A 25,813-nucleotide genomic window follows, 5' to 3' on the forward strand; every position below is an offset into this window, starting at 1 on the left:
AGACCTGACTCAGATTTGGACTTGTGGTTCCATAAGAGATGTAATGAATTAATAGAATGCCTAGTCCAGTTCTCTGTGTTGTCATAAACCAGTGAGGATGAATTCTCTGCCTCTTTTGTGGTGATTGACCTGGGGTAAGAGTGAGAAGGAAAGTGCATAGGAACAATTTGCTTACTCTCTACAGTAAAATAGAGCTCTAAGAGGCTACTTGGTTTAGTCATTTCAAGACGCAGAATGGTATTATATTTCTCATAGAGAAAGGTAATACCTTCTAACTACCAAGGCAACACTTTCCACTCACTTTTCAGAGGTTTTAATGTATCTCTGTGGCAGCCAACATCAATTGCTGCTCTAAGGTTGATTGTTCCACCCTAGAACATCAGTTTTGGAAGAAAACATTCCTAATTCCTTTCTTAACTACATTCACATAATTGAGACCCAAGCTCAAGCTATCCAAGAAAGAAAGAAACCTGTGCATTTTCTAAAGGAGATAACGTGAAAACAACCAGGGTTTAAGCCCCATCTAGTCTTTTTTTAAACAACTTTAGAAGGGTATAATTGCTTTACAATGGTGTATTCGTTTCTGCTTTATAACAAAGTGAATCAGTTATACATAAACGTATGTCCCCATATCTCTTCCTTCTTGTGTCTCCCTCCCTCCCACCCTCATGATCCCACCCCTCTAGGTGGTCGCAAACCATCAAGCTGATCTCCCTGTGCTATGCGGCTGCTTCCAACTAGCTATCTATTTTATGTTTGGTAGTGTATATATGTCCATGCCACTCTCTCACTTTGTCCCAGCTTGCCCTTCCCCTCCCCTTATCCTCAACTCCATTCTCTATTGGGTCTGCATCTTTATTCCCGTCTTGCCCCTGGCTCTTCATGACCTTTTTTTTTTTCTTTTTTAGATTCCATATATATGTGCTAGCATACAGTATTTGTTTTTCTCTTTCTGATTTACTTCACTCTGTATGACAGTCTCTAGGTCAATCCACTTCACTACAAATAATTCAGTTTCATTCCTCTTTATGGCTGAGTAATATTCCATTGTATATACGTACCACATCTTTATCCATTCACCTGTCGATGGGCATTTAGGTTGCTTCCGTGTACTGGATATTGTAAATACAGAACTGCAATGAACATTTTGGTACATGAATCATTTTGAATTATGGTTTTCTCAGGGTACATGCCCAGTAGTGGGATTGCTGGGACGTATGGTAGTTCTATTTTTAGTTTTTTAAGGAATCTCCATACTGTTTTCCATAGTGGCTGATCAATTTACATTCCCACCAACAGTGCAAGAGGGTTCCCTTTTCTCCATACCCTCTCCAGCATTTCTTCTTTTTGTTTATTTATTTATTTTTTTAACATCTTTATTGGGGTATAATTGCTTTACAATGGTGTGTTAGTTTCTGCTTTATAACAGAGTGAATCAGTTATACATATACATATGTTCCCATATCTCTTCCCTCTTTGTCTCCCTCCCTCCCACCCTCCCTATCCCACCCCTCCAGACAGCCACAAAGAACCGATCCGGTTTCCCTGTGCCATGCGGCTGCTTCCCACTGGCTATCTACCTTAGGTTTGTTAGCATATATATGTCCATGTCTCTCTCTTGCCCTATCACACCTCACAGCATTTCTTCTTTGTAGATATTTTAATGATGGCCATTCTGACCGGTGTGAGATGATATCTCATTGTAGTTTTCATTTGCATTTCTTTAATTATTAATGATGTTGAGCATTCTTTCATGTGTCTGTAGGCAATCTGTATAGCTTCTTTGGAGAAATGTCTAGTTAGGTCTTCTGTCCATTTCTGGATTGGGTTGTTTGTTCTTTTGATATTGAGCTGCATGAGTTGCTTGTATGTTTTGGAGATTAATCCTTTGTCAGTTGCTTCATTTGCAAATATTTTCTCCCATTCTGAGGGTTGTCTTTTCATCTTGTTTATGGTTTCCTTTGCTGTGCAAAAGATTTTAAGTTTCATTAGGTCTCATTTGTTTATTTTTGTTTTTATTTCCATTTCTCTAGGAGGTGGGTCAAAAAGGATCTTGCTGTGATTTATGTCATAGAGTGTTCTGCCTATGTTTTCCTCTAAGAGTTTGATACTTTCTGGCCTTACATTTAGGTCTGTAATCCATTTTGAGTTTATTTTTGTGTATGGTGTTAGGGAGTGTTCCAATTTCATACTTTTACATGTACCTGTCCAGTTTTCCCAGCACCACTTATTGAAGAGGCTGTCTTCTCCACTGTATATTCTTGTCCCCTTTAACAAAGATAAGGTGACCATATGTGCATGCGTTTATCTCTGGACTTTCTATCCTGTTCCATTGATCTATATTTCTGTGTCTGTGCCAGTACCATACTGTCTTGATTACTGTAGCTTTGTAGTATAGTTTGAAGTCAGGGAGCCTGATTCCTCCAGCTCCATTTTTCTTTCTCAAGATTGCTTCAGCTATTCAGGGTCTGTTGTGTTTCCATACAAATTGTGAATTTTTTTGTTCTAGTTCTGTGAAAAATGTCACTGGTAGTTTGATAGGGATTGCATTGAATCTGTAGATTGCTTTGGACAGTAGAGTCATTTTCACAATGTTGATTCTTCAAATCCAAGAACATGGTATATCTCTCCATCTGTTTGTATCATCTTTAATTTCTTTCATTAGTGTCTTATAATTTTCTCCATACAGGTTTTTTGTCTCCTTAGGTAGGTTTATTCCTAGATATTTTATTCTTTTTATTGCAGTGGTAAATGGGAGTGTTTTCTTGATTTCACTTTCAGATTTTTCATCATTAGTATATAGGAATGCCAGAGATTTCTGTGCATTAATTTTGTATCCTGCTACTTTACCAAATTCATTGATTAGCTCTAGTAGTTTTCTGGTAGCATCTTTAGGATTCTCTATGTATAGTATCATGTCATCTGCAAACAGTGACAGCTTTACTTCTTCTTTTCCGATTTGGATTCCTTTTATTTCCTTTTCTTCTCTGATTGCTGTGGCTAAAACTTCCAAAACTATGTTGAATAAGAGTGGTGAGAGTCAGATTTTTCATCATTAGTGTATAGGAATGCAAGAGATTTCTGTGCATTAATTTTGTATTCTGGAACTTTGCCAAATTCATTGATTCACTCTAGTAGTTTTCTGGTAGCATCTTTAGGATTCTCTATGTATAATATCATGTCATCTGCAAACAGTGACAGCTTTACTTCTTCTTCCAATTTGAATTCCTTTTATTTCTTTTTCTTCTCTGATTGCTGTGGCTAAAGAGGAAATCAGAAAATACCTAGAAACAAATGACAGTGAAAACACAATGACCCAAAACCTGTGGGATGCTGCAAAAGCAGTTCTAAGAGGGAAGTTTATAGCAATACAATCCCACCTTAAGAAACAAGAAACATCTCAAATAAACAATGTAACCTTACACCTAAAGTAATTAGAGAAAGAAAAAGAAAAAAAAACCCAAAGTTAGCAGAAGGAAAGAAATCATAAAGATTAGATCAGAAATAAATGAAAAAGAAATGAAGGAAATGATAGCAAGGATCAATAAAACTAAAAGCTGGTTCTTTGAGAGGATAAGCAAAATTGATAAACCATTAGCCAGACTTATCAAGAAAAAAAAGGAGAAAACTCAAATCAACTGAATTAGAAATGAAAAAAGAGAAGTCACAACTGACACTGCAGAAATACAAAGGATCATGAGAGATTACTACAAGCAACTGTATGCCAATAAAATGGACAACCTGAAAGAAATGGGCAAATTCCTAGAAATGCACAACCTTCCGAGACTGAACCAGGAAGAAGCAGAAGATATGAACAGACCAGTCACAAGCACTGACATTGAAACTGTGATTAAAAATCTTCCAACAAACAAAAGCCCAGGACCAGAAGGTTTCACAGGCGAATTCCATCAAATATTTAGAGAAGAGCTAACACCTATCCTTCTGAACCTTTCCCAAAATATAGCAGAGGGAGGAACACTCCAAAACTCATTCGACGAGGCCACCATCACCCTGATACCAAAACCAGACAAAGATGTCACAAAGAAAGAAAACTACAGGCCAATATCACTGATGAACATAGATGCAAAAATCCTCAACAAAATACTAGCAAACAGAATCCAACAGCACATTGAAAGGATCATACACTATGATCAAGTGGGATTTATCCCAGGAATGCAAGGATTCTTTAATATATGCAAATCAATCAATGTGATACATCATATTAACAAACTGAAGGAGAAAAACCTATGATCATCTCAATAGATGCAGAGAAAGCTTTCGACAAAATTCAACACCCATTTATTATAAAAGCTCTCCAGAAAGTAGGCATAGAGGTAACTTTCCTCAACATAATAAAGGCCATATATGACAAACGCACAGCCAACATCATCCTCAATGGTGAAAAATTGAAACCATTTCCACTAAGATCAGGAGCAAGACAAGGTTACCCACTCTCACCACTATTATTCAACATACTTTTGGAAGTTTTAGCCACAACCATCTAGTCGTTAGAAACCACTGAGCTCTCTGAGTTAGCTCCCTAGCTAAAGTCTGTGTTTACCTCTTTCAGGAGTTGAATGCCCGCTGGGGGTCCTTGCAGAGGCTTGCAGAGGAACAGCGCCAGATGTTGGGCAGTGCCCATGCTGTCCAAATGTTTCACAGGTAAGGATTTTACCTGAAAAGCAATGCTACTCTAGAACCCACTCCAGAACTGCCAATTCTACTTAGTATAGTAGATCCATAGCTATAAATTTAACCCTACTTCCTGGAGAAAATCGGAAATCAGGCGCTTCAGTAGTAGATTCCTCACTTGGCACATAGGCTACTCCTAGACAACCAACTTCAATTTTCTAGTACCTAGGCTTGGGCCCTGATACATATATAATTAGCAGTCTTTATGTGTTTTCATGATAGTGAATGAAAATTGAAGTTGAAACAAGAGGTTTAAGTAATTACATTTCTGAACTAGAAGTAGACAGCTGAGGGCAAGAAACATCACATTGACTCTAACTGTTGATTCAACAATTTTTTATGTTTGATTTCCAAATCTGTGTCTACACTAAGAAACACACACAACTAAGTAAGCAAACGAATGAACAAGCCTAATGAAAACCAAACACCTTTACTGTGTATAAATGTATTTTTGAATATTCAGAGAAGGGAAAACTGAAATTCAAACAGGTCTTGTTTAGAATGGCTTAAGATGGAAAATCATGAAATGTAACAGTTAAGCATGGAGCTTTGCCATCTGGCTACCTGGCTGAAAGTTAAGCTCCACCATTTGGCAGTGGTATAACCTTGAAAAAATAGTTAACTTCTTTTTTTTTTTCTGCTTAGCCTCTTAAGCTTTAGTTTTCTCATATGTAAATGGGACTGGTAATAGTAACTAGGCCTCAAGTAGTTGTTGTAAAGATTAAATGCACCTAAGTTCTAACACATTAAAAAGGATGATGATGATGGTAGTGATGACTTCTTTGTGAACTCAGCTAGTCTGCCTCTAGTATGCCTATTATTCTTAAACTCTTCATTCTCATGTACCAGAGAAGCAGATGACACCAAGGAACAGATTGAGAAGAAGTGCCAGGCCCTCAGTGCTGCTGACCCTGGCTCAGACTTGTTCAGTGTTCAGGCCCTTCAGCGACAGCATGAGGGCTTTGAGAGAGACCTCATACCCCTGGAGGAAAAGGTGAGACATGCTTTTAAGCTTTTCCAACACGTTCATCTTCATATTTATACCTATTAATGTCCTTTTCTTTAGTTTTATTGTCGAGTGTCTTATTCTTATAGTTTTATCCTATTCCATACTTGTACTTTTATCCTACTCAATACTTGTACTTTTACCTTGTCCCTAAGGCAAGTCCACTAAGAGGGCATGCCCCAGAACCACTCACATGGAGGGAAAACTTTTTAAATTTTTAAAAATTATAGTTCATTTACAATGTTGTGTTAATTACTGCTGTGCAGCAAAGTAATTCAGTTATACACACACACACACACACACACACACACACACACACACACACACACACACATATATATATACATTCTTTTATTATATTCTTTTCTATTATGGTTTATCATAGGATATTGAATATAGTAGTTCACTGTGCTATACAGTAGGACTTTATTGTTTATCCATTCTATATAGAAAAGCTTGCATCTGCTAACTCCAACCTTCAATTCCATTCCTCCCCCAACCCCCTCCCCCTTGGCAACCACCAGTCTGTTCTCTATGTCCATGATTCTGTTTCTGTTTCATAGATAGGTTCATTTGTGTCATATTTTAGATTCCACATATAAGTGATATCATATGGTATTTGTCTTTCTCTTTCTGACTTACTTCACTTAGTATGATAATCTCTAGTTGCATCCATGTTGCTGCAAATGGCATTATTTCATTCCTTTTTATGGCTGAGTAATATTCCTTTGTATACATACCACATCTTCTTTATCCATTCATCTGTTGATGGACATTTAGTTTGTTTCCATGTCTTGGCTATTGTAAATGGTGCTGCTGTGAACATAGGGGTGCAAGTATCTTTTGAATTATAGATTTGTCTGGATATATGCCCAGGGGTGGGATTGCTGGATCATAGGGTAATTCTATTTTTAGTTTTCTGAGGAACCTCCATACTGTTTTCCACAGTGGCTGCACCAAATTACATTGAGGGTAAATATATTGTAAATGAACTTCCTACTATATAAGTACCTCTTTAGTGAGTTCCAATAGGCCAGAACTTACCAAAGTTAGTTGGAGGTCAGCAGCCTCAGATAAATTGGAAATGGCCAGGTCTATGCCTGAGTATGGTACAGAGTTTCCTTAGCAAGGGATTGAAGGAGCTTAATCCTACTCTGACCAAAAAATTAACTCTAGAGCCTGCCAAATACACTCTGGAAAAATCAGAGACATCATAGAACTTGCATTATCATGTAAAGCAAAAAGAAGCACAGAAAATGTCTACATTGAAAAGATTTTCGCATTAAAAATTAGACACTTGCCACCAACCGAGTCAATCACCCTGCCTGATAGCCTTCTTATATATATATTTATTTGTTTGTTTATTTTTTTTACGAAGGTTTATTCTTAAAAGTACAATATTTTATAAAGTAGCAAGGGGTTCTTGTACCTCACTGAAGTCTATTTGAGGAAGGAGCACCACCGGAGCTTGGAACTCTTCCTTTGCTAGGATTCAGGTGTGACTCCAGGCTGATTGTCAGAGTTCTTGACCTCCTAGGTGGCTGTACTGGGGGAGACAGCAGATCGGCTCAGTGAGTCCCACCCAGATGCCACCGATGACCTGCAGAGGCAGCGACTGGAGCTGAATCAGGCCTGGGATGACCTGCTGGGGCTTACGGAGGAACGTAAGGAGAACCTACAGGAGGACCTAAAATTCTTCCTGTTCCTCAGCCAGGCTAGGTAAAGCTCCAGAGGCAGACTTCCACCAGGTGGGGTGGGCAATTTCCAAGTCTGGCCCATGAGTGGAGCATCTAAGAGCAGTCTATGTACAGGTGCTCTTCACTGCTGGGTTTGGAGTGTATCTCTAGGTCCAGATTGTACCTTCAGTAAGGCACAAAATCCTCATTTTCAATATTTCAAGCCAATTACTTCAAACTGAAATATTTCAGTTTGAAGGAATGTGAGGTTATCTATGCCAATTAAGTAAGTTTCTATAGAGTGTATACTATATATAGGGTGCTATATCAGGAATTACAGGATATAGGGGGTGGGGGTTAGTCTACTGGAGAAGCAAAGAAGAATACAGATAACCATGGTAGAACATAATACAACCCAAAACACACATCCTAACAAATAGATGGAACTATGCAAACAAAAGTGTGAGAATAAGAAAGGTACAGAATATCCATGATGTGGGGACAGCTAGAGCCTGGGTTTTGTATATCACAGGGGTAAGGAGAACTAGCAAGAGATAACCTCAGAAATGTTAAAATCAAGTCCTGGAGAAGTTTCACTGCCTTGCTAAAGACTTTAGACATTATCACATTTTAGCAAATATGCACTTTATCTGTGGAACTGTTCTCACATTCTGCCCCATCATATCAGTCTGCTAAGATCATTTAGAATTGAGAGTTCAGGAAGTAGTAGTTTTCAATGCAACACTTTTGAAGATAAAAGAGGGCAACTTTGGCAAATGATTGCAGTTGCCCTTGGCAAACCCCTCCCCAATTCAGGGTCTCTGGAGAGCTATAGTTTTTCTTACAGTATAAACAAATAGCATCCATACTCATTCCCCCAAATCATATATATGCTCATGTATCTCTGTATATACAGGTTCTACCTGTAATTCAGATTCCAAGTTAAATGCTGCCTCTTTCTCTTTATGAAGTCTTACTCTTCAATATTTCAAAAGTAATATCCCCACCCTCAGAGCAACTCTAACACCTTATTTTATCTCTTTAGGACAGTCTTGCTTTTTAGTACTTTTTAAAAACATGTATTAGTTTCTATGTTTTGTTTGCTTTTTTTTTCTTCTTTCAATATAAAGTGTGAGCTCCTGGAAGGCACAAATATATCTCTTTCACAATGTTTGGTGTTTAGTAAACACCCAATAAAACTTAGTTGTTTAAATAAGTGAATAAATAAGTTTACGAAAGAAGAGACCATTCTGCCCTAAAGCTACTGATTCCTATTTAGCAAACAAGAGCAAGGGCATTCTTCATGAGATGCTTAATCTGACCATCATATATAATTTTTTAAGTCAATGCATTATTATTTGACATTTACCATCTGGAGCAGATGGACTTGAGCTTTTCTTGTCTAATTTCTTGACTGCTAAAAGAGTGGGAAATGGCCCTGATTTAGTCAATAGCACAGGAGTAGGGGGTGGGGGTGCTATGTGTGTGTATATGTTGGACAGAAACATGTACTGGATTCTATCGGGAATAAAAGTAAGAAGAAAGACATGCCTTCCCTGAGATTCTATACTAAAATAGATCTTTAAACCCAAGATCTAGCCACTTTAAAGGAACAGGACTTGTTAGGAGTAATGGAATATGTACCAGTCCAGGATTCCAGTGTCTGGGTTCTACTCCAGTTGTCTGCTTTTAGTTTTAGCACATGGGCAAATTGCTTACATTCTCTAGGCCAACTTTTGCATCTCCAAAATGGAAAGAAAAGAATTCCCAGAATTCTACACAAAATTATTGCAAGAATCAAAAGAGATAATAAGTGAAGAAAATTTCAAAGGCAAGGGAATGCTGTTATTAAGTTATAAAGTGAAAACAACAAGTCTAAAATTTGTGAAGTATATAAACCTGATAGAAAATACTGATATGGAAATGTTTTCTAGAGGAGAAAAAGCCCAAGGACAGACAGTTCTATAGCAAGTTACAAAGTTCTCTTGTCAATATGTCTCTTTCTCTAGGGACCAACAGAATTGGCTCAGTGGCATTGGTAGCATGATATCATCCCAAGAGCTAGCTGAGGATTTAACTGGCACAGAGATCATGATAGAGCGACACCAGGTATGGTTACAAAAGCCGTAGTCCCTGATCACATGACCTCACGACCTTCCCTCATTTTACAACTTTGGTGAGATGTCATTGGCCTCACCAGTCTCTGCCCCCTTTTTGCCACAGGAGCATCTTGCTGAAATGGAGGCCGAGGCTCCCACCTTCCAAGCCTTAGAAGACTTCGGTACAGATCTTATAAGCAGTGGGCACCGTGCCAGCCCTAAAATTGAAGAAACACTTCAAGCTGTCAAACTAGAGAGAGATGAGTTGGAGAAAGCTTGGGAACAACGCAAGAAGATGCTAGATCAGTGTCTTGAATTGCAGGTACTGCAAATTCCCAATCATTAGGCAGGATTAGCTGCACTCTGTTCTATCTATGCAATTTTACATGGTTAATACAGGTGCTTATTTCACTGGACTTCCATGGTGAAAGCATAAGGGCACCTCTTGATTATCTGACATTGTATTTCCTGCTCTGTAGACTGTTCATTGTGGTGTTCTTTACTCCTTATTCCTGTTAAAAAAGCCAAACAAAATGGGGGTCAGTCCCAGGGCATGGGGGCATAAAATTGGGTGATTATACTTTATTGATTGATTGAGGGTTTGATTGATTGTGTTTTATTCAGAACCTACTGTGTGCAGGGCCCTGGGAACACAAAGATTAGTAAGATAGTGCCCCTTTTCTAAAAGTAATGAAATTAGACATGTAGGCAGATCATTCTCATACAGTAAGATAATTACTGATAAAATGTATGAGTGTTTTGAGTTTATGGCAGATGGAGTGATTAACGCTTTTGAGGGAAGGGAGTGAGAATGTCACAGGCTACCCTGAAAAATAGTGTTTACCAGAGTCTTAAAGAAATAACTAGCCAGTATTTATGTATAGGATATGGGAAATACTACCCCAAGAATGGAGTATAGCTTACATGAGAACATAAAACATGTTTTCAGGGAAGAGTAAAAGGTCCAGCATAGCTAAGATTTATGGTATGAATATTCCTTGGAAGAATATTGTCACACCTTACAGGGTCCCTTATATCAATATCACAGGAGACTGGTGAGATAATTTCCTCTGTCCACCTGGAATGAATATATCATATACATTCAACTTTATTTCCCATAGTTTTTCCGAGGGAACTGTGATCAGGCTGAGAGCTGGATGGTGGTACGTGAGAATTACCTAAGGTCAGATGATAAGGGTTCCTTAGATAGTCTGGAGGCCTTGATGAAGAAACGTGACGATTTGGACAAAGCAATCACTGCCCAGGTAATAACAACTAACATAAAAATTCCAATAATAGCTATTAGCAATAATAACAAAAATTCTACACACGTTTGTGGTTTGTACTTATTTTAATTCCCATTTGATTCTTAGAGAAAAGTCTGAAGTAGGCAGGGCACATGGTGGCTTAGTCTTAGCCAAATCACATGGGACATTGGACTTTTTACTTTAAATCCAGCTTTTTAAAACTTGACTTTTAAAATTGGAAGCTATTTTATATACTGCCTAACATCCCATACAATGTAGGAATCATCTTCTACAATGGCCATCGGAAGTGTCTCTTCTATAGGGAACTCAGCACCATACTGAGATGGGAAGTAGCTCATTTCAGTATCATTATTGTTCCTCCTCTTGTTGAGTTAAAATCCACCTCCCTGTAAGGCATTTACCTTTTGGCCTTGGTTTTGTTTCCCTTTGTGAAGCCACAAAGATATCACCGACCTTTTCTAGGAGGGAGTCTGGGATTGCACGAAAGGCCTAATTTCCATGCATCTGGGCTTTTTCTCTTTCTTTTATCTAGGAAAAGAAGATCACTGAACTAGAACTTTTTGCTGAGCAGCTCATAGCTGATGACCACTATGCCCAGGAAGAGATTGCTGCTCGGCGCCAACGGGTACTAGACAGGTCAGGCCCGAGAAATTGTTTTGTGAGTTATAGGTAGATGTAACAAAGTGACCTCTTTGTTAACATTGACAATGGTGGTAACACTGAGTTCTCATTTCTAAATGTCTAAAACTATCTTGAAAATTTGAGAAATGTTCTGATCTAGACTCATAGAATGAAAGACTTGGAAGTTACCTTAGAAATTACCTGACTTAATCACTTTCTTTTATAACTGAAAATAATGAGACTGTGTTATATATAACATATGAATATATAGTAATGTATAATATAATACATAAGGAAATATATGAATAAATAATATATAACTATGTTATATATATGACATACAAATATATAAATAATGAGAGGAGAAAGGGCAGGTAAGCAAATAAGAAGATTCATGAATATGGCTTCAAAGCTTGGTGGAAGGGTAGAGGACAGAGAGTAATCTAACCCTGACTTCCAGATGGAAGGCTCTCAAAGAACAGCTGATTGCCGAGCGAACGAAACTTGGAGATTATGCTGACCTAAAGCAATTCTACCATGACCTCAAGGACCAAGAAGAATGGATCAGTGAGATGCTGCCCATAGCGTGTGATGAATCCTACAAAGACCCCACCAACATTCAGGCAAGTTCAAGATAAGAATCTTGGAAAACTTCAACATACTCAGATTGTTGGATGAATGGTCACCTTGTGATACTGAACACTTCCTTACTGTTCAGAGCACTGTCACTGCCTTCAGGGACTTCTGAGTCTAATGTGGAGTGAGTTTTCAGAAGCTATCATCACCTTGATTATGATAGAAATGTTAACTCTTCCTTTTAAACAGAATTTATCTCATCTTGCTTCCTAAATTATGTGGTAATTTAGTTTCTGCTTTCCCTTCAGAGAAAATATCTGAAGCACAAGACCTTTGAAAATGAGGTGTATGGCCGAGCTGAGCAGGTGAAAGGTGTCATCACCTTGGGGAACACTCTGATTAAGAGGAGGGCATGTGATGGCAATGAAGAGACCATGAAGGTAGGTTCTGCTCACAATGGGTTTTGGGCTACAAAGGCACATGAAAAGAAATCTTTTATACTCTTTCAATATTTCCATGTGTAGGGATATGGAATATGTTTCATAGTTATTTGTCTTCCCTTTGATTTTTGCACAAAGGAGGAGGAAAATAGTGATGCTCAGACCTTATCACTCCCATCATACTCAGTACCTTGACCTCCAAGAAAGCTTTAGACTTAATTCCTATGTGTTATCATGCTTGCCTTATATTTTCTATCCCTACTACCAAGATATTTAGGCATCAGCCTCCGTAATCAGCACCTGACCCTTTATTCAAAATTTCTTCTAACACCTCCTGTTGCTTTCCCAGATTTAAACCAGCATAACTGATTTAAAATATCAATATATAAGATTCCAGTACTGGCAGATTTTGACTAGACCCTAACTCCAGAGCCTCCCTACGTTATCCTTTCAAGTTGTCACAGGACCCTAAACACCATAATGACCACTCAATTTTGGGAGGCTAGGGTCAAGTAGAAGAGTTGGAGAAAAACTGGGACTACTTGCTTGAGAGAACAATTGACAAAGGACAGAAGCTCAATGAAGCTAGTCGCCAGCAGAGGTTCAACACAGCCATCCGGGACTTTGAGTTCTGGCTCTCAGAGGTAATTATACCTGGAAATGGTGGACATGGAATCTTAATAAATACTTGTCAGATAAACAGACTTTTGCATGAACAATTTCCTTGACTCTTCTTGGGAAAAGTTTGGGGATGTATTTGCTAATCTTGTTCTCCTTAAAGACAGCTTGCATCTAGCAGCTTTATTTGTTTATCCTTCCATTCCCAGGCAGAGACACTGCTGTCCATGAAAGATCATGCCAGGGATTTGGCTTCGGCAGGAAACTTACTAAAGAAGCATCAGTTATTGGAAACAGAGATGTTGGCCCGAAAGGTTAAGTAGTGTTGGAATCCCACTCCTCTGGCCAGAATGGAAATGTTTGTGACTTTTCTCTCTCCTGTCTTAGGAGTCCATTTGAGAACATAGGCTTGCAAATCAGTCATTATAATCAGGTCAAGTCCATGGGCTTCAGAGCCATTAAACTATTTTCATTAAGTTATATTGAATAGATTCTAAGACTCCAAGAAGTAGATCATAAAAATGATCTTGTTTACTTTTTAATGACCTGTGTATACAACTCACTCTCTTCCAAAGCTGAATATCTGATCTGGTCTTTGAGAGAAAATAGAAGTTTATTTTACAGAACTACTGGAAAAAAAAAAAAATAGGGGGCACATGCTGTGGAGTTGAACTATAAATACACTCTGAAAATTCTATGGAGCATTCCAGTTGTATCCTAATATCAAGCATAGATGTGTCCTGAGAGCTGTAATAAACATTCAGACATGTGCTCATTTCACACTGGAGCATTTTATATTATCAGTTTTATTGGGTAACACAGATACCCACAGAAAGGGCAAGAAGTCAAAGGCTTTCTAAGTTCAGTTTCAGGACTTGATGATATTCCCTGTGACATCACTAGGGGGCAGACTTAGAATGCAAAGAGACACAGAAGAAGGCTGTGTTCTGGGTGGGACCAGGCTAAGAATATTACCAATAGAGTAGCTTCTTCTTGAATATTTCAATCCATCAATCTGTGTCATATTCTGCACTGTGAAAAGATAGTTCTGCTTGGAGACACAGCATTGTTCACCAAGGTCTTATTTTCCATATGGGGAGAGGAAGAAAATACAGGGGAAAACATCAGAAGGCCAAATGTATAGTTCGAATAATGTAGCCATGCTATCCATACTGCCTCTGGTCTTGCCCTTATCCAATCTGAGTTAAAAGAGCATAAGGTCAAATTCATTATCTTCAAAAATGATCTATTTGACCCAGTCTTTGAACTTGAACTAGTGGTGGTTAAAGTCCAGGGTCTACTTAATACCTATACTATACTATTTACTGAGGACACTTGGGCTTTCTAGGATGCACTCAAGGACCTAAATACGTTGGCTGCAGATCTGATCTCCAGCGGGACTTTCAATACTGACCAGATTGTGGAGAAAAGGGATAATGTCAACGAGCGCTTCCTGAATGTCCAGAAATTGGCAGCTGAACACCATGAAAAACTGAAAGAGGCCTATGCCTTGTTCCAGTTCTTCCAGGACCTAGACAATGAGGAATTCTGGATAGAGTATGTACTGCCAGCTCACATTGCATGGCTAGTCCAAGAAAATAGATAATCCACCAAACATGTTCTTATTTGATGCTGAAATGAAATACATAGTTGCTTCTTGCAGTTCGCATTACTTCTTAATCATGTCTGCCTTAGCCTAAAATGAACATTGGTTTTATTTTTCCCAAATTTTTTCACTGTACACAGGCAGAGGGAGACAGGCATGGAGGGAGTGGGGAGCAGTTCATATACATTCTGGGAGGAAAATTAAGAAAATGTATATATTTGTTTTGGATAGAATGTATAATCCTCATTCTGAATGAGACAGCTGAGCATTTACAACTTACAAGACTGATGAGATCTTTGTCGTGATTCTTTCTGTATCTTGTGTATCTATTGTAATATGCCACTGAACTTGACACTGGCATAAAATATTACATAGTACCTGCTGTGGTATTATTGCTAATTCTACTTTTGTTATAAAAAATGTGATTGGAAAATCTTAGAAATTAAATCATTTACCCTACTTCCATCCTGCCTCATCATGTTCCTCTTCTACAAACCTGCTGATTCTTACTTGTAATCAATGAATTAGAGGAAAGAAATGTGCATAGGGCAACTAGTAGGATATTTTTGAACCTTTTTAGAAATAGTAAGATGATATAATCTTGTCTACAAAGTCTTTTACCATGCTTCATGGTGATATACAAACATTTTATGCTCAGAACCTATCCAACGGGCATGATTCCTATAATGTCCCTCTTTATACCTATTTTACCTAAATTAGTTACTGATATTAATAAACAAAAATGATAAAGGTCATATATGCATATATGTTTGTATATGTATATATGTAGGTGTGTGTGTGTCTCTAATTTTCACATTTTTTGAAAGAGAAACATTACTGTAAGTTCTTGAGCAAAGTGGAGAATATACACACATAGACAGGCAAAGGAAGTAATGGGAAGGCTGTTATGGTTATGTATATGGTAGAGATCAGTATGTTATTTTAACTTGTATTGCCATCAGTCAGATATTTTGCTGAAAGTCTCTGCCTCTAATTAACTCTGTGATTAATGACACCACCGTGTTCCAGAATTTACCCCCACCCCACCCCCAGCCAAACACACACTCTTAGAAAACCTTCATTTTAGGATGACCTCAGATGTCTAAAGTCTACATTTTTTGTTTTTTCCTTGGTCTTAGGGAGAAGTTGGTGCGAGTGCGATCCCAGGATTATGGGAGGGATCTTCAGGGGGTTCAGAACTTACTGAAGAAGCACAAACGCCTAGAAGGGGAGTTGGTGGCACATGAACCCATCATCCAGGTAGGAATATGAAACCTGAAAAGACTGGGATAATCTAATAGTAGTCCATGTTATGGATAAATGGGTTGAGGCTACAAAACGTGAAGGTGGTATGCCAAGGTCACATAGTGAGTTAGCCGTAGAGTTCACAAGTGTTCTCCTCCACATTTTATCTCCTATGAATAGAAGAATCTGCATGGAAACTCATGCTCTTCCATGGAAGGAGCACTTTTAGTCCAGGGCACAATTGCTGACAATTAGGTTACAGTTTGGGACATTTGGAAAAGCTGTACCTGAGTTGAGCCATATGGAAAGAGGGCAGCCCTGAGTCTTGGCTTGGCAGCAGGGTCACCCTGTGACCACAGATAATGCATAAAGCAGATCCTGGAAAGTAGCCTCATGCAAACGTCAAGTTATTTGTTCGAATACTTGGTGAAGTTTAGCTTGCTAGATCTTACTGCAGCTTTCTCCATTCTCCCAGGATTGTCAGGACCACCTCAAGTACCTCCAGTTTGTAAATGAGCCAGAGGGTGTGAAGGGCTAGATACTTTGCCAGGAAACTGTGGATAAATGGGAAGAGGTTGTGGGGTAATGTGACATGGAGGACGTGTGTTCTTCAGAATGTGCTGGATATGGCGGAGAGGCTGGGAGACAAGGCTGCCGTGGGGCGAGAGGAGATCCGGGAGAGGCTGGATCAGTTTGTTCAACACTGGGACCAGCTCAAAGAGTTGACCAAGGCTCGGTGAGTTGGGGCTATGTGGCCCAATTCTCTTCTTGGATTGCAGGTATTCAGTTGGTATAGAGAAGATATTTAAGTGCTTGCTCAGCATTTCTCCCCAGCTACCAGTCTCTGTCTAATTTCTAAGTGCCTGCTCAAATGCCAAGTCTTCCATGAAGCTTTCCCCATGTACCCCAGGCAGAAATGGCACTGCCTCTGTGTTCTGAATATACCTCTATTCTTGTGCTTACTTGCAGCTGCTGTCTTTTATCATTGTTGCCCTACATGTGTTATCCTTCATACCACGTTATCCCCCACATCCCTGTTTTACTTTATACATCTCCCCAGTTTTAACATTACATGCAGTGCTTAGTAATAAAAGAATGAAGGGATATTTTTCTCCCTTATAACCATATAGTCCTATAGCAAATTAAAATCTTATAAGATAGTTCCACTCTGCTACATTCCCACTGCTTACTAGTTTTTTCTTATCTATTGGGGTTTACTTTCCTCTTACAGAGGGATTCAGTTGGGAGAGTCCCTAGAATACTTGGAATTCATGGAGAATGCTGAGGAGGAGGAAGCTTGGATCAGTGAAAAGGAAGCTATGGTTACCCAAGGGGATTCTGGAGACACTTTGGCTGCTACTCAGGTGAGTAACAGGCTGAATGGATCAATTTCTCCTCTTTAATTTGAATCTTTTCTTAAGTAGTCAACATTTCACCCTTAAAATTAGAATCTTTCTTCTGGTGGAAGAAGAAAACTTTCAGGTCAGTTCTTAGTATACGATGTTCTTGATACTTAATATTTTTCTACTAGATGGAATGTTTCCTAGAATTACGTAAATTTCAATGTGGGGAAATCCATATGTACTACCTTGATCAACACTCATTCCCAAATCCAGAAAAGTCTAAGGTCACATGGTAAATTAGAAACAATGTCACTTGTATTCCTTTGGCTCTTTTTCTGGTAAGATTACCTTTCTGACAAGTGAAGAGTTTGGGGAGAGGAATTTAGTGGAGCTATGCAGGAGTAAGTGGACACTCATCTAGTCTGCCAATTTAGTTGAATCATCCCTGGTGAATGGCATCAAAAGGAATCAGAATGTAAGTGGGATAGATTGTCTAGTCTTGGAAGTTTTGATTCTCACTGGCTCATTTACACAGAGCTTGCTAAAGAAACTCGAAGCTTTGGAGAATGACTTCGCTGTCCATGAGATCCGAGTGCAAAATGTGTGTGCTCAAGGAGAAGACATCCTGAGCAAGGTGAGCTGTGCTAGGGGTTCTGGGTCAAAAAAGGATTTTTAGAAAGGGATTGGCCCAAATGTAGAATCATGAGCAGTGCTAAAATCATACATAGAACATTGATAATCTCTTCTAAGCTGGCTTTTTGTTATTGTTGTTATTGTTTCAGTAAATAATTTTTTATTCAATTTTTGTTTTCTGGAAGTTTTTTTTTTTTCAAGTTCTTATAGGTACACTTTTTAGATTTTTTAAAAAAATCATTTGTTGACACTCTTACTCTTATCCTCTGCAGAATACAGCCTTTAAAAATATATTAGGGCTTCCCTGGTGGCGCAGTGGTTGAGAGTCTGCCTGCTGATGCAGGGGACACGCGTTCGTGCCCCCATCTGGGAAGATCCCACATGCTGCGGAGCAGCTGGGCCTGTGAGCCATGGCCGCTGAGCCTGCGCGTCCGGAGCCTGTGCTCCACAACAGGATAGACCACAACAGTGAGAGGCCCGTGTACCGCAAAAAAAAAAAAAAATATATATATATATATATATATAAAATACGTGACTTGCTTTGGTCATAGAGTATTGTAAGAATGTGAAGAAATTTCTTTGCATGCCTCTAGAGATGAGGACCCCACTGAAACCTCTTTGTAATTTGAAAACCATTGTTTTGTTTAACTGCCTGTTTTAACAGAGGCTCAGTGATCTAAATGCTGAATCCTAAAGAATACAAAAGAATCCTAAACAGAGATGACTCTGTACGTTCAAGATGCTTATGCCAACTAAGAAGATCACACTTATAGGGACAAACATGAGAAGATTGTCCAAATGCTGGGGTAGAAATAATCATCTGAGTGGAATAGATATTATTCTATTATAGGTGAATAATAGAATAATTTCACTAGACCTAGAAGAGAGTAACTATATATTTGGAATGGGAGAGATGAGAGCTTTTTAATAATACTAAAGAATTCACATTTCTGGCCCTGGACACTCATCAGTATATCTGTCTCTCCTCCTTTTGACCTTGGTGTTACAGGAGGAAAGTCAGCATAAAGAGAAGATTTCTACCAAGATAGAGGCTCTAAAAGAAAAGACCCCTTCTCTGGCCAAGGCAATGGCTGCTTGGAAGTTACAACTGGAAGATGATTATGACTTTCAGCAGTTCAACTGGAAGGCTGATGTGGTTGAGGCCTGGATAGGTATGACACATGAGGGCCAGGGTCTTAGGTTTGAGAAACACCGATAATTCCATTTATAGAATGGACCCTGGGGCTCTGTTGCTTACCATGGGAAGAAAGATGCTCCCTTCATTACTCACTTCTATCCCATCTGGACACAATTACAATTACATTCACACATATGCAAACACACACATGCCCACACACACACAAACACACAGAGACACATGTTGAGGGGATAACTAAGTACTATAATTCCAGATAACATTTGTAAGAATTGAAGAAATTTCTTTGCATGCCTCTAGAGATGAGGACCCCACTGAAACCTCTTTGTAATTTGAAAACCATTGTTTTGTTTAACTGCCTGTTTTAACAGAGGCTCAGTGATCTAAATGCTGAATCCTAAAGAATACAAAAGAATCCTAAACAGAGATGACTCTGTACGTTCAAGATGCTTATGCCAACTAAGAAGATCACACTTATAGGGACAAACATGAGAAGATTGTCCAAATGCTGGGGTAGAAATAATCATCTGAGTGGAATAGATATTATTCTATTATAGGTGAATAATAGAATAATTTCACTAGACCTAGAAGAGAGTAACTATATATTTGGAATGGGAGAGATGAGAGCTTTTTAATAATACTAAAGAATTCACATTTCTGGCCCTGGACACTCATCAGTATATCTGTCTCTCCTCCTTTTGACCTTGGTGTTACAGGAGGAAAGTCAGCATAAAGAGAAGATTTCTACCAAGATAGAGGCTCTAAAAGAAAAGACCCCTTCTCTGGCCAAGGCAATGGCTGCTTGGAAGTTACAACTGGAAGATGATTATGACTTTCAGCAGTTCAACTGGAAGGCTGATGTGGTTGAGGCCTGGATAGGTATGACACATGAGGGCCAGGGTCTTAGGTTTGAGAAACACCGATAATTCCATTTATAGAATGGACCCTGGGGCTCTGTTGCTTACCATGGGAAGAAAGATGCTCCCTTCATTACTCACTTCTATCCCATCTGGACACAATTACAATTACATTCACACATATGCAAACACACACATGCCCACACACACACAAACACACAGAGACACATGTTGAGGGGATAACTAAGTACTATAATTCCAGATAACATCTTTTTTTGGAAACTGGTGATTTCACATGTGATATTCAGCAAGATAGGGCCATGGCAAAACATTCTAGGCAATAAACTGTGTGTTTGATTTACTTATAATTTATCTCTACTCCGCAGTTTTCCTTATGAAACATTCAAAAGTCCTCTTGGCTCCAGCTCTGTTTCAGTCAGTTTTATCCTGCATAAGTCTAGGAAAACAATTCACTGGACCCTACACCCCCATATTCTAATGAATCATATGCTTTGAGAGTCAGGAGGCTCTCTTGTGGCCTATAGTAAATATTCCTTTTCTCCTTACCACGGCTGATACAAGACCAACTCTATTTCCCTTAATTATCTTTGTTCTTCAGCTGAGAAAGAAACAAGCCTGAAGACCAATGGCAATGGCGCAGACCTCGCTGCCTTCCTCACTCTCCTGGCAAAGCAGGTGAGAGCAGGGTTGCCTTGTTGATAGATGACCGTGAAGTCCAAGACCCACATCACACAGAAGCTTCACACAGGATTATTTCATTCCTAAATTTGTGGTTTTATTGTCTGTAGGGCCTGTAATACTGTTCCCCTTTCCTTTGTGATAGAGATAATTTGCTAGTTTTCTCTCCTTCATCAGTCTTGCCAGTAGGTGTTCATTTTTATTAGAGAACCAACTTTTGGCTATATAATTTTTCTCTGTTGTATCTTTGTACTATATTCCATTAATATATTTTTATACCTTTATTATTTTTAACTTCCTTTGATATTACTTGATTTTTTTTAAATTTTAAGATAGATATTGAGGTTGTTAAATATTTAACCATTCTTCTTTTCTAATATATTGATTTGAGGATATACATTTTCCTCTAAGTAAACCCTTAGCTGCATCTCACAAATTTCATATGCTATTTTTGTTATCATTCAATTAAAAATATTCTGTTATTTCTAACGTAATTTCTTTTTTGACCCATTGGTTATTCTGTTGTTTATTTCTTAACTTCCAAACACTTGAGAATTTTCTAATTATCTTTTTTGACATTTATATCTATTTTATTCAACTGTATTTTAAAAATACCATCTATATTATTTTAGGAGGTCTATATCCAACAAATGGTTGCTTTTGGTGAATAGTCTTTGTACAATTGAAAAGAATGTGTATTTTGCAATAATTTATATTACCTATCAGATTTTGTTAATTATGTAATAATCTTGATGAATTGATTCTTTTAATTATGAAAAGTTTCTCTTTCTCTCCAATAACACGTTTTTTTTAACACTTCTTAAATTTTTTTTCATATGTTAGTATACGATACCAATTTTCTTTTGTTTACTGTTTGCAATGTATATCTATTTCCAACCCTTTAAAAATATTTCTATGCATTTATATTTTTTGTTTTTGTTGTTGATTTGGTACATTTATAAATTGCAAAATGGTTACCACTGTAGCATTAGCTAACACCTTCATCCTGTGACATAATTACCATTTCTTTCTTAAGGTGAGAACATTTAAGATCTACTCTCTTAACAACTTTAAAGTACATAATACAGAAATATTAGCTATAATCACCATGCTGTGCATTAGCTTTCCAGCACTTGTTAATCTTATAAATTGAAGTTTGTTCCCTTTGACCAATTTCTCCCCGTTTCCTTCACCTCCCAACCCCTGGCAACCACCAATGTACTCTAAATTTGGCTGTTTCTCTAAGTTTGGCTTTTTTAGATTCCACATGTAAGTAGCATTATACAGTATTTGTCTTTCTCTCTGACACTTATTTCACTTAGCATAATGCCCTCAAGTTTCATCCAAGTTGTTGCAAACAGCAAGATTTCCTTCTTCCTCCTGACTGAATAATATTCCATATATGTATATCACATATCTTCTTTATCTATTGTTCTGTTGACAGGCACTTAGTTTGCTTCTGTATCTTGGTTACTGTGAATAATGTTGCAATGAACATAGAAGTGCAGAGTGTCTGTATGTCTTAGATATGTCTTTTATAAATATAATATAGATGAGTATTGATTTATTATCTATTGATGATTTTAATGGAGTAGTGAATCCATTTACATTTAAAGTAATTATTTCATGAGTTTTATTTAAAGCTATAATTTAACACCTCCCCTACTCTATCCCCTATCCAACCCCACTTTTTTCAGTAATGATTCAAGATGTGATTTCAGTTTTCCTGAGGACTAGCTTTTTTCAGTTTGCTCTTAAACCTAGGGACTTTAGAGGTTTCAACTAAACCTCTTTCACTAAGTCTGCTCCTACTTGATGTGTCCTGATCACAGCACTGTGTAACTGCAGAAAATTCTTAGATTTTAGATTCTTTAGACTTTAGATTTTTAGATTTTACATTCTTAGCTACTGTTTTCTGCTTGACTTCTAGGACTTGTGTTTAGGAATCTATTAATACCCTGATGGGGACATACAGGAAGATTATTGAGCATCCTTTTCTGCAGCTCCCTTTTCATGATTTCCTCAAGCCTTGGTTGCCCCAGTTTCCCAGAACTCCAATTTTTGTCCCTTTAGTTCCATGAGATGATCAAAAGATCTGAGCATCTGTTTCCTCCGCTACCTCACCCTGTACAGCTTATACTTCAAAGGGAAAAGTGACAGAGAGTATTACTCTTAGTTTGCTACTATTTCCTTCTCCCTGGAATTTTGATCCCTCAAGTTATAGCTACCTGAGTTACATTCTGATCCCTTTCAAACAGCTGATTCTTTGTACTTTTATCCAGCATTAAAAGTTGTTCTCAAAGGGAGAATTGGTCAAATACATACCACCCTGTTAAAGCTGGAAGTGGAACATCCTGAATTTTGTGATTCTGATATCATTTGCATACACACATGCACACACACACAATCATTTGTATAACTGGCACCTGTATAAGGTCTTTTGTTAGTTTGCATACTTCCACAATTTCTAATGCTAATTAGAATGCAAAATCTAATAAGTGATATAAAAGAGTCTTAGAATATGAGCCTTAAGAAGAATTTAGTTTTGATTTGGAAAAATTTGGAATATCACATCATGCTCCAATACTCCCTTAATATTAATTTTGTACCTAATCTAAAATCCAATTTTAAAACACTGGAATTTAACTATAATTCCAATCCCAAGTGTTTACAAAAGTCTCTAAGTCCTATTTCATTTTCCTTGGGCATCACTCTAAACTCTTGTATAGGTCCAATCTGGTGGAACCCAGGTATGAATGACCCCTTGGAATCTGCATTATTTTTCTGTTCACAGCTTCTCTATGGGTCTTTCTCAGGACACACTGCATGCCAGTCTGCAGAGCTTCCAGCAAGAGAGACTGTCTGAGATAACTGACCTGAAGGACCAACTGGTGGCTGCTGAGCACAGCCAGACTGGAGCCATTAAGGAGCGCCATGCTGCCCTGCTGAGGCTCTGGGAACAGCTGCTGGAAGCTTCTGAAGCCCACAGACAGGAATTGCTGGAAAAACAGCTGCCCCTACTGAAGGTAAAAAAATAAAAAATGATGAACCACCATTAGGCCTTGATTATCTGTACCTCAGCCATGAAATCCAGAAATAAGTACTGGAAACCGTGTTTGAATACTATAGATATTTAAGTGAGTACATTGCAAAGAATCAGGAAGACATTCTTATGAGCAAGAAGTAATTCATTTTTTTAGATTGATAGGGAGTATTTTTTTGACTGATTTATCAGTTGCCCAGCTGACTTATGATGGAAGCCAGGTACATATAATGGAAACAGGTAGGTGAGACAAGAGATAGAAGATCTTACTGTATGGAAGAACTAATACTGGCATGTAGGAGTCAAGGTTGTCCTTGTCTTTTTTGCTAACTCAAATAAAAGGAATATTAGACAAGTATAACTTGTGTTCTCATCCTTCCTAGCTAGGGTGTCTTGTATGTGTCACTTAACATTTCTGAACCTTGATTTCTCTATTTATAAAATAAGGTAATATCACCATCATATCTATTTCTATGTTAATACTATTAAAAGAGATAATAGATCTGAACATGCAATATAAACCACCATGTTCTATATGGGTATAAGTTTTAAAATGTTCTTTCTAGTGGTGGCTGCTAAGGTTTTGGATTTTGATGATAAAAATATTAACAGTAAAAGGAAGTCAAGATGGTCAGTGAAATTACTGAGTATTTCTAGACCATAAGAAGTATTGTATCTGGCAACAAGTTAAGGTAGGGAGTTACAGGAATCAGAAAACACACAAATACAAAATCAGACCCTTAATTAATTTCTACTCTATTGAAGGACATGGAACCTACAGAAATTAATCTTAAGTGAAAAGTTAAAGCAATTAATGGAAAACTGCATATCCATATCTATATATACACACACACACACACATATATGTACATACACACATTCTACATAAGAAGATACTTCATGTTCTAATTCTATTTTACTCAATTTTCAAACTGCAAAGTTTTATTTTATGATTTTAAAATCTTTGTAAAATATTCAGTTGATACATAATATTATGAAAATAATATGACATTATTTATAGGTTTTCATGTCCTTCTTGGGTAGAGGCAATATTAGTTTTCTCTGTGTTTGGTCTATTTTAGTGTATAGATTGCTGAAATGAATACAGAGAAGGTGTAATGGTGTAATACCTTTGCAATCTCCTTCCATTTGGGTCAATTTTCTCCTCTTTAACCCCTATGTTTGGAGATGAAAACTGATTTTCATATCTGTATAACATAACTCTCTTTGAAAGTACAATCTGCTGACCCAAAATATATGATGTATTTTATTTCAATTTTTGTTATATATATATTTATTTATTTATTTATGGCTGTGTTAGGTTTTCGTTGCTGTGCACGGGCTTTCTCTAGTTCCAGCTAGTGGGGGCTACTCTTTGTTGCGGTGCACGGGCTTCTCATTGCGGTGGCTTCTCTTGTTGTGGAGCATGGGCTCTAGGTTCATGGGCTTCAGTAGTTGTGGCTTGCAGTCTCTAGAGTGCAGGCTCAGTATTTGTGGTGCACAGGCTTAGTTGCTCTGCAGCATGTGGGATCTTCCCGGACCAGGGCTCAAACCTGTGTCCCCTGCATTGACAGGGAGATTCTTAACTACCGAGCCAAGAGAGAAGTCCCTATGTGATGTATTTTAAATCTAAAACTTTTCTATTACCTACTGTTTGGGAAAATCCATGCTATTTCTCTCATTTGTAAATTCAAAGTCATTCAGAGCATATGAATAACTCCAAAGAGTATTGCATGGTTAAGGATACAGGTTAGAGGGTAGGAAATGGGTTTAATCAGGGGATTCAGGCATGAGATGAGCCTTGAACAAGGTTTAGAAGGAAGGTAGGATGAGTACTCAGTATACACAAACAGACAACAAAGAAGTGTGGTCTGCAGAAAATCAGAGGAGAGAAAGAAGAAATGCCTATCCCACAAATTGATATTTTTTTATTCAATCAATTATCCATTCATTCATTTAACACTTATTTGTTCATGTTTACTATGTGCCAAGTAGACTTGGAACACAGACATCAGAACAAGAAATCATGAAATCTTATCATTGCAATCTACCCTTTCCACTTTTGGAATCTTATAGCTAATATAATCCTAGAAGTCATCCAACTTCATTTGTAAGTGTTGAAAGAAAAAGAGAAAATGCTAGGATCAGGGCTTGTACCTTGAATTTATATGTCCATCCATCTGATCACATGGTCTCCATTGGTTTTAGTTCTGCACTCTTAGGCCCTGAAAATAT

At 37.9% G+C, this 25,813-nt stretch overlaps 1 protein-coding gene across 1 annotated transcript in view; it reads left to right on the plus strand.

Moving 5' to 3' along the window:
- Nucleotides 1–25,813, plus strand: part of SPTA1 (spectrin alpha, erythrocytic 1) — a 69,510-nt gene that overhangs the window by 34,505 nt on the left and 9,192 nt on the right. The window contains exons 24-42 of the mRNA XM_007445584.1: nucleotides 4,571–4,662; nucleotides 5,542–5,686; nucleotides 7,236–7,417; nucleotides 9,384–9,483; nucleotides 9,598–9,795; nucleotides 10,595–10,738; nucleotides 11,274–11,377; nucleotides 11,823–11,985; nucleotides 12,247–12,378; nucleotides 12,885–13,022; nucleotides 13,206–13,310; nucleotides 14,345–14,553; nucleotides 15,742–15,862; nucleotides 16,462–16,583; nucleotides 17,079–17,211; nucleotides 17,726–17,823; nucleotides 18,823–18,995; nucleotides 20,456–20,532; nucleotides 23,352–23,561. Of these exons, the coding sequence (XP_007445646.1) occupies nucleotides 4,571–4,662; nucleotides 5,542–5,686; nucleotides 7,236–7,417; nucleotides 9,384–9,483; nucleotides 9,598–9,795; nucleotides 10,595–10,738; nucleotides 11,274–11,377; nucleotides 11,823–11,985; nucleotides 12,247–12,378; nucleotides 12,885–13,022; nucleotides 13,206–13,310; nucleotides 14,345–14,553; nucleotides 15,742–15,862; nucleotides 16,462–16,583; nucleotides 17,079–17,211; nucleotides 17,726–17,823; nucleotides 18,823–18,995; nucleotides 20,456–20,532; nucleotides 23,352–23,561 (2,646 nt within the window). The remainder of the gene's footprint in view (nucleotides 1–4,570; nucleotides 4,663–5,541; nucleotides 5,687–7,235; nucleotides 7,418–9,383; nucleotides 9,484–9,597; nucleotides 9,796–10,594; nucleotides 10,739–11,273; nucleotides 11,378–11,822; nucleotides 11,986–12,246; nucleotides 12,379–12,884; nucleotides 13,023–13,205; nucleotides 13,311–14,344; nucleotides 14,554–15,741; nucleotides 15,863–16,461; nucleotides 16,584–17,078; nucleotides 17,212–17,725; nucleotides 17,824–18,822; nucleotides 18,996–20,455; nucleotides 20,533–23,351; nucleotides 23,562–25,813) is intronic.

This window comes from Lipotes vexillifer, unplaced genomic scaffold (genome assembly GCF_000442215.2).
Source record: "Lipotes vexillifer unplaced genomic scaffold, Lipotes_vexillifer_v1.1 scaffold1927, whole genome shotgun sequence".
NCBI classification, from domain to species: domain Eukaryota; kingdom Metazoa; phylum Chordata; class Mammalia; order Artiodactyla; family Lipotidae; genus Lipotes; species Lipotes vexillifer.